The sequence below is a fragment of the Paroedura picta genome, chromosome 4, assembly GCF_049243985.1.
Source record: "Paroedura picta isolate Pp20150507F chromosome 4, Ppicta_v3.0, whole genome shotgun sequence".
NCBI classification, from domain to species: Eukaryota; Metazoa; Chordata; class Lepidosauria; order Squamata; family Gekkonidae; genus Paroedura; species Paroedura picta.
The window spans coordinates 144,610,390-144,619,312 of NC_135372.1; the positions used below are offsets into that span (position 1 = coordinate 144,610,390).

An 8,923-nucleotide genomic window follows, 5' to 3' on the forward strand; every position below is an offset into this window, starting at 1 on the left:
GTCTTGCTTCCTCTCTCCTCCCCTATTGCAGCTCTCGCAGAGGTACCCCAATGACGTTGCCATCATTCTCAACGTGGTCCTCACCAAGCTTCCCATCGTCACCTTCCAAGAAGGCAGAGCCACGCTGACCATCAGTCCTGCCATCCAGGTGGGCGTGGCCTCCTCCAGCTCATCCACCGAGGCCCTCTGCACTCTTGGCGCGGTGAGTAGAAACTGGCAGACCTTTCCCTTCTCCTCCTGCTGTGCAATGTTTCTTTTCTGTCAAGGTCTGTCTCTCCCTGCAGACACAGAGCCCGTGAGAGCCAACAGGGTGTCGTGGTTGACAACAGTGGCCTCTAATCCGGTGAGCCGGGTTTGATTCCCGGCTCCTCCTCCACATGCTGCCACCTTGGCTACTCACAGTCCTGTTAGATCTGTTCTCACTGAGCAGTTCTGTCAGAGCTCTCTCAGCCCCACCTACCTCACAGCGTGTCTTTTGTGGGGAGAGGAAAGGGAAGGGGATTGTAAGCCCCTTTGAGACTCCTTGGGGTAGTGAAAAGTAAAGGTAAAGGTAGAGGTAAAGGTATCCCCTGTGCAAGCACTGGGTCATGTCTGACCCTTGGGGTGACGCCCTCTAGCGTTTTCATGGCAGACTCAATACGGGGTGGTTTGCCAGTGCCTTCCCCAGTCATTACCCTTTTACCCCCCAGCAAGCTGGGTACTCATTTTACCGACCTCGGAAGGAGGGAAGGCTGAGTCAACCTTGAGCCGGCTGCTGGGATCGAACTCCCAGGCTCATGGACAGACAGCTTGAGACAGCATGTCGCTGCCTTACCACTCTGCGCCATAAGAGCCTCTGGGGACTATTTTTAAACATCTCAAAACATCTGATTTTGATTAGAGCTATGGTGTAGGGATAGGTCAGCTTGGTGTCATGGTTAGGAGCCTCGGCCTTTAATGGGTGTCCCACTTACACCAGGAGGAACCAAGGGAGGAACAACAACAGGGGACCCAAGCAGGTCACGGATCCCAATAATAAGGGGAGGAGGCAGAGACAGCAGTGGGAGGAGGCGGGACAAAATAAGAGATCTGAAATGCTATTATTATTATTATTATTATTATTATTATTATTATTATTATTATTATTATTATTATTATTTCCCGCCAGGCTCAAGGCAGGTCACAACAACTAACCCCATTAAAATTCCCATTAAAATATCAATCTACTAACATGACGGCTAAAAATCCCATCCCTCCCCCAGACTTGGGCCCCTTCCAACCTCTGCCCCATCCCTTGAGCCACTGATGCTGTGCAATGCCAGGTCAATAAATAACAAAACCCATACCTTGCAAACCTACTTTGAAGAAAATAGGGTTGACCAGGTGTGCATGATGGAAACCTGGGTCAGGGAGGGTGAAACAGTCAACCTTAAGGAGCTAGCCCCTGCCAAATTCTCTGTCCTCCATCAGTCTCAGATGTGGGGTGGGGAAGAGGGGTGGCAACCCTAATCCGAGAGTATTTCTCCTTCAGGGCTCTTTCCGTGCCATCAATCCCAGGTATTGAATGTGTAGGCCTTGCGTGCCTACACCACATACCCAGCGTACCTCCAGATGTCCTGCCAGCCGTGCTGTAGGTGGTAGTGGCCTGGACGCTACAGTTACCCAGACTATTAATTCTGGGGGGCTTTAACATCCAGCTGTCCTCTAGAAATGGGCTGGACCTGATGTCAGCCATGGTGACACTGGGGTTCTTGCAATTTGTTGTTGGGCTACCCATCAAGCAGAGTCGTCTGAAGCTCCATCCTTCAAAGACAGAGGTCCTATGGCTGGGCAGGAAGGGTCCATCTGAGGAAGCGCGTTTGCCCAATCAGTGGTTCACACTGCCAGGAACTAGGGCATGATCCTGGATGCTTCCTTCTCAATGGAGGGCCAGGTCTGCACATCGCTCTTTCTCTGGCTGCCTATTGTCTACACAGTGGAGACACCTTAAACAATAGTTCTTCCCACTGAGGCATTCAAAAGTAGAAGCTTTCAGGTAGGATTGTCAGCACGTGGTTGTAAAAATCGTGGAAGTTGGGATGTGGGGGTGTGGCGTTTGGGGAGGAAAGATGCCTCAGCGGAGGATAGTGCCCTAGATACCCTCCCAGGGGAACTGAGCCCTGTAGTCCAGGAATAGGGCTGCCAGCTTCAAGTGGGGAAATTCCTAGCAATTTGGGGGATAGAGTTTGGGGAGGGGAAGGCTCAGAATGCTCCAAACCAGGCATTTTCTCCAGGGGAGCTGGTCATGGTTGGTTGGAGACCAGTGGGAATCCAGATCTCCAGGGAGAACTCCTAGTGTTTGGAAACCCAACCTTTTGGTGCAGGGTCATGACAGTTTAGTGGATTCTCCTTTCCCTTGTTTTATGATTTACTTATTGGCTCTGCCCTACCTCTTCTGCTGCTCTTCTTCTCTCTGCTCCTGATGGATCATGGTCCCCTGCACAGAGGGGGGAGATGCAAATGGATGCCAAGCAATTGGCACACATGCCGGACCCTCAAGCGATGTTAGGAATCCTCTCTATTCAACAGCAATTCAGAAGGTGTGGGATCTGGGTCCAGGGAAGGGAAGGGAAGGGAAGGGAAGGGAAGGGGGAATCCCTCTCTGCAAGCCATGGGGAGGACTCAATTGCTTTTTCCTGATCAGATCTTCCTAAATTTCCTGTCTCCTTGCAGGAGGTGAGCTTGTCTCTCAAACTGGATGTCACAGCTACTAGCCTCGAGGTCTCTGTTTCCTTGCTGGGGTGAGTTCACATTCGGCACTCATGGGGGTCGAACAGGCATGCCAGACACAACATTGCTGGCACATGATCGCCCCCGGTGAGTGCAGTACTGCAGGAGCGAGTGGAGGACTAGGAGAGGAAGGGGGCTGGGACACAATTAAGGTATCACTGTATCAATGTGGTAATCCCGAGATGTTGAGGAGTCAAGGATTTGGACAACCATTGGACCTAATGAATATCATTTTTACAGTTTGGTGCTGTCTGATTTTCTGTTTTTGGCATCAAATGAATTAAAAGGAGATTTGGCAGAAAGAGGCCAGAGAAAGACCACGCCTCTCCTCTGCCAGCTTGGGAAATGTCAATTCATCTAGGGCAGGGGTAGTCAAACTGCGGCCCTCCAGATGTGCATGGACTACACTTTTCAGGAGCCCCTGCCAGCGAATGCTGGCAGGGGCTCCTGGGAATTGTAGTCCATGCACATCTGGAGGGCCGCAGTTTGACTACCCCTGATCTAGGGGCTGCGCACAGAAGAGAGAAATGCTTTACTCTTCAGCTTGGTTTTGGTCATCAAAACCTAGTTCTCTGCTTTGTTGTTAGCACTTTAGAAAAAAAAATGTTTTTAAAGGACATAACTCCCCCTTTAAAGGATTAATAGAAGCCAGAAATGTTGTTTGAACGCTGTAAAACCTGGGTGCTTAAAGAAAGCATTGGGTTGCATGCAGGAGCAAGATGGTTTTAAGTGTCAGCCGTTTTCCACCTTTTGACCATGGAGTAATCCCTGAAGTATTCTTCAGGCTTTGAGTAACCCCAGAAGTGATGCCAGCTGGCCACGCCTCCCTGCCATGCCCCCAGAAGTCACAAGTTTACCGAGTGCATGGCATCACTGATAAAATCAAATGCTTATAAAATAAGAAGTCACTTTCATTTTTGCATGTGCGGTCCCTTGCCTGGGCGAAACAAGGAAGGAGTCATCTCAGACTGGAGCTTGATGGTACATGTGATGCACGCCAAGTCCTCCAACCTGACTCTCGGTCACATGTACCATCCGGACCCTCACCTTCCAAAGTGCCTGTTACTCCTGGGGGCTCATGAACGTACTAAGGGAGATTTATTTTTTACTTTTCTCCTGCATGGTTTTCCGGAGTGGAAAGGAAACTCAAGGGTGGGGTTGTTTGCTTCTTTCTTGTGCTCACCTCCTGGGACCAGCTGATGAAGAACTAGAGCTGTGAGGGAAAATGGTATCTTTGGGGTTGAGGAACATCCGTCTCTGCTGAGCGTGACCCACTAGTACCTTTTAGTGTTCACACAGGATTCTGCAGTGATCAGCTTGGCTGCTCTTGCTATGGACACGGATGGCTGTAATACCCAACATTCACATTGCCTTGATTTCCATTGCAGAGGGATTGATCTGGAGGTGGTTTCTTCCAGTGTGGGGGAGATTCAGGTCAGTCTCTGCTGCCTTCGTTTCTTTCTGTGATTTCCAGTCCCCCCATCCCATCCCCCAAATGCCTGGGAACAGACAAAGTGTCCTGAGTAGAATGCTGGGATTGCATTTTGGGACACTGGTTTCTACTTCAGGTCGAGAAATTCCTGAGGATTTAGAAAGAGGAGTGTAGCCTGGTGGGCAGGGGTGTCCGTGGGGTTGAAGGCCCTGGACTCCACCCTCCGAAGCTGCCTTTGTCTCCAGGAGGACTAAGCTCTGAAGTCTAGAGAGGAGCTGTCATTCTGGGAGATCCCCAGGTCCCACCTGGAGGCTGGCTCACCTCAACCTCTGTGGAGCACAAGGCCACAGAGTCCCACATCTGCCCTTGTCTCTGGGGGAACTGGTCTCTGCAGCCTGGGGGTGAGCGGCAATTCCAGGGCATCTCCAGGCCCATCGGGGAGTTGGTAGGTTTTCACAATGCCCTGCAGACCACCGTTACCCAGTTGCATCCTCTTTATCGGAGGTTAGTTCAACGGATCCTTCATGTTTGCACTACAATCATCTCATTCGAGAAGTAACTTCCCTGGATTATCCGGAAGGCAAATAATCAGTTTTCGCACCAGGAGCAGAAAATATCTTCATCCCGAATGCTCGGCTGTCTCTTTCTTCTTATTCATTCTCTCCCTTGGGGTTTCTGCTGTAAATTCTGATTTCGATTGTGGTGTCCTCTGTGTGCGTATGTGTGTGTATGTGCATGTGTGTGTTCACATGGTCTACTTCAGGGGATGGAAAGGCCGAGCCCTTTTGGCTTTCCTTGCGCACACAAGATTCGCGGCGGGATTTGCTTTGCTCCGCTGATGTTCTGCTCTCCACTTTCGGGCAGGTGGCACAGATGGGAACAGTCGTCTCAGTGATGGAGAAGGCTTTCCTGGCTCACCTGAACGGTAAGGAGGGCTACTCGGCTGGGCACACAGGCCTCCTGGCCCGGTGATCCTAAACGTGGCTCTCAGTAACACTGGTGGCCTGAGATATCTGCCCCTGTACCAGCTCAGGGCTGGCCAATCTGTGGCTCTCCAGATGTCCATGGATGCTTGAGGATGCTCTGGGCTGATCCTGCGTTGAGCAGGGGGTTGGACTAGATGGCCTGTATGGCCCCTTCCAACTCTAGGATTCTATGATTCTATGATTCTGTGACTACAGCATCATGTTGGCAGGAGCACATGGGAATTGTCACCCATGGACATTCTGGAGAATCAGTTTGCCCCCCCCCCAGCAAAGATGGCCAAGCCACCCCCCCTTGCTGTCAACAGGCAAGCAGGAAGGTGGTGGCCACCTTCTGCAGCCCCCCCCCTGGGCCACGGGGGTGGGTGTGTGGGTGGGGGCTGGAAGAGGGGTCAAGGTAGGGATGGCCTCGAGCTTGGTGACTGCATCTGCATTTTCCCTTTCAGCTGCTCTGAGCATAGGGATTTCTCTCCCCAAGATAGCCAACGTCCAGTACATCGAACCTGATATCGAGCTGCATGAGGTGAGCCCTCCGACTCAGCTGCTTCCCCCTGTCCCCGGGGCCTCCCTGAGCACCCCCCTCTGTAGGGACGCCTCTTGCAGAACACTCGAATTGCCCCCTCTCCTCAACCCCCTTCTCGTCACACCCGGGCCGGAGTCTGGTGGTTGATCCTAAAAACTCTGCAGGCTTGTCAGGTGGATCGGACCAGCTGGCAGGAGCAGGGAGGGAAGACGCCGGAAATAAATGGGGCGGGTCTGCATCACATTTGTAATGATGTCCGCCTATGGGGGGGGGACACACACTCTGGTTTGTGGGGTAACCTCTCTTGCGTTCTGTAGACCTGCTGAGGACCAAGAGTTAGGTCCGAGCCAGGACTGTGGGGAAAGGCTGAAGAGGCTGAGACTTTTCTGTTCAGAAAAGAGATGGGGGGAGAGGGGCATGATAGAGGTTCATAAAATTATGCGCGGGGTGGAGAGCCAACTCTCTGATGGGCACTAGATATTCGGGAGGGACCAAAGGAAGCACTACTTGGCACAGCAACGAGTGAACATGTGGGCTTCCCTGTCAGAGAGTGTAGTGAGGGCCGCAAGAATAACCAGCCTTAAAAGGGGATTAGAGGGACTCAGGGGGAGAGAGGTCTGTGGATTCAGGCCCTCCTCCCTAGCCTGGCTCATATCATGATCCAGCGTGGTCAGTCATGGATCACTGAGGATTACCAGGCAGCCCCAACCCCCAGCTCTCCTGCTTCTGGGCCTTTAACATCAGCCAGGATTCAGGGAAACGTTCAGAGGCCTGGAGGGAAAAGTGCTTGGCAGAGCAGGTGTTGGTGAAGGAGCTGGCAACATCCCAGGTTGTGAGCCGGAGCCAGTGGCTTCTCCAGGGGGACGGCCCTTTCTCTGGGCTCCTCCCTTGCCTGCCAAAGGGGACCACAGTGGCCCTCGCCCCAGCTATTGCTCAGGGGCTCCTGCACCAATCCCAGGCGGTCCAGAAACTCTGCTCCCCCCAGCTGGAACCCTCTGGGTGGGAACATGCACTAATTCCTGCTGTTTCTCTTTGTGCCTCCAGGGTTATGCGCAAGTCAGCTGCGACCTTGACTATGTGCATTGAGCGGAGATGCAGGAAGGCATCCGAAGGTCCCGTTTCTGCTCTGTCCACTGGCAACTTCTGTCGCTTGAAGAGAAAAGGGGAATCGCTATTTCTTTCCTGCAAGGAAGAAGGTCTGGGGTGGCGGGATGGGGCTGGTGAGGGCCAGTCGGGGGCAGAAACGTTTGCTCCGATTATCTCAGAGGAACTTGCTCTTGAATTAATCCATGGGGTTTGGGCTGGAGTTTTGCTTCATGCTTTCTCTTTTGGGCAGCGATCCAGAGGGAGTTTAGCAGGGTTTCGTCCCGCTGATTTCGCTGGCAAGTGTTCAATGCCTGCTTGGCTTCCCCATCGAAGTCAGCCAGACCTGCGCTTAAATCTCTGCTCTGCTATTCCGTGGCCGATTGAGCTTTATTAAAACATTCTCCTTCTCGTTCGTTTCTGGGCACCTGTTTTCACAGTAAAATGCCAACCTGGTTCTCCTGCAGCTTTGAAGGGAGGGGGTACCCAGGGATCCGGGCCAATTGGCAGAGGAGGCTGGAGGCAGGCAGGGGGCTGTACAATCCCTTTCCTATGGGGGAACTGAGCTCTGCAGTCTGGAGATGAGCTGGCATGCCAGGGGATCCCCAGGCCCCACCAGGAGGCTGGCATCCCTATCCTACCGGCTGCCATGCGACAATTATCAAAAGTCCGGGTTTACAGTGGAGGAAGGCTGCAATGTTGCTCCACCTGGAGCTAGAAGTTGGGAGTGCAGCTCTATGCCAAGATAAGATGACAAAAACCTTAGAAGTGGATTCTCCTGCTTTGCACATTGCAAGCAAGTGTGCATTCAGTGCATGTGGAATGAGTCCTTGCTGGACAACAGTGACAGTGAGAGCTGTTCCTCAGTGGAACAGGCTTCCTCAGGAGGTGGTGGGTTCTCCTTCCTTGGACGATTTTAAGCAGAGGCTGGAAAGCCACCTCACATAAATGCTGATTTTACGAACTTAGGCAGATGGTGAGTGGGTGGGCAAGAAGGTATGTGCCAGTGTTTGTCTCTCATGGCTCTTCCTCGCATACCCAGGAAATTCCTGGTTGCCACTGTAGGATGGCAGGTGAATTCCCTCCAGGCCAGGCTGGATTCTGGAGATTTTTGGTGGAGGCATGAAACTGGGGTCATTGTGGATGGACAGGTAGTTGTGAGTTCCTGCATTGTTAGGGGGGTTGGACTAGATGACCCTGGAAGTAACTTACAACTCATGATTCTATGATTTAACAGCCACCCTTCTTGAGCTAGTCATCTCAGGGCGACATACAGGGTAATAAACAATAAAACCATAGTCAGCAAGACCTGTGCTTAAATCTCTGCCTGTTGTGATGGCCTTTAATGCAGGGCCTAACTCTGGGTTGGGGAATTCCTGGAGCTTTTGAGGGTGGAGTTTGAGAAGGGAAAAGTTCAGGCAGAGGAAGGACCAAATCATGATATAATGCCACAGAAGCCATCCTCCAAACTTGACACTTTCTCTACAGGAACTGATCCCTGTCCTGGAGATCAATTGTACTCCTGGGAGACTTGTAGGTCACACCTGGAGGTTGGCGACCGTGCTACACAATGTGCTCCAAGTTCCATGTTTATTGAAATCCTCTTCCTAAGTGTGCTCTGGAGCAGAATTTGGAGCAGAATTCCAGAAGACCTCCCCGTGTGGCTCCCTAAGAAGACAGAGCTTCCTTGCTCCAGAAAGACTATTCCCTCTACACCTTGTGGCTAAAAGCCACTGATGGGCCTCTGCTCCAGATGCTCATCCAGCTTCCTCTTGAAGCTTTCATGGACCACAATGCACTTTGCCCCTGCTTGAAGCTGTCTGGGTTTGTAGCCACCACCCCTTCCTGTAGCAGGGAATTCCATAGGCCATTCCTCACCCGGAAAATATTGTGAAATGCTTACCTCTCGCTGACACCATTTTTTTTGGCATTTTGCATGACGTCATCAACATCCAGTGTCCCAGCAGCAAACCTCAAACAACATCTTCCATTTTCAAGTGCCACTTGGGGAATTGCATAAAGTGGATTTCCTAAAATATGTAACGCGAGCAGAGAAGAGTAACCAGCAAGCCACACGCAAATGAAATGTGTGGAGACGAAGTAGCGCCATCTCCGCCTCCTGGGGATGGAGCTTTTGTTTCTGTTTTAAATCAA

General features: G+C 51.8%; 1 protein-coding gene across 1 annotated transcript in view; it reads left to right on the plus strand.

Moving 5' to 3' along the window:
* The window catches only part of BPIFB2 (BPI fold containing family B member 2), a 34,592-nt gene extending 27,411 nt beyond the window's left edge, over nucleotides 1–7,181 (plus strand). The window contains exons 11-16 of the mRNA XM_077336366.1: nucleotides 32–202; nucleotides 2,692–2,759; nucleotides 4,137–4,182; nucleotides 5,045–5,105; nucleotides 5,610–5,686; nucleotides 6,731–7,181. Coding sequence (XP_077192481.1) covers nucleotides 32–202; nucleotides 2,692–2,759; nucleotides 4,137–4,182; nucleotides 5,045–5,105; nucleotides 5,610–5,686; nucleotides 6,731–6,772 — 465 coding nt within the window. The 3' untranslated portion in view covers nucleotides 6,773–7,181. The remainder of the gene's footprint in view (nucleotides 1–31; nucleotides 203–2,691; nucleotides 2,760–4,136; nucleotides 4,183–5,044; nucleotides 5,106–5,609; nucleotides 5,687–6,730) is intronic.
* Nucleotides 7,182–8,923: the final 1,742 nt, after the last annotated feature.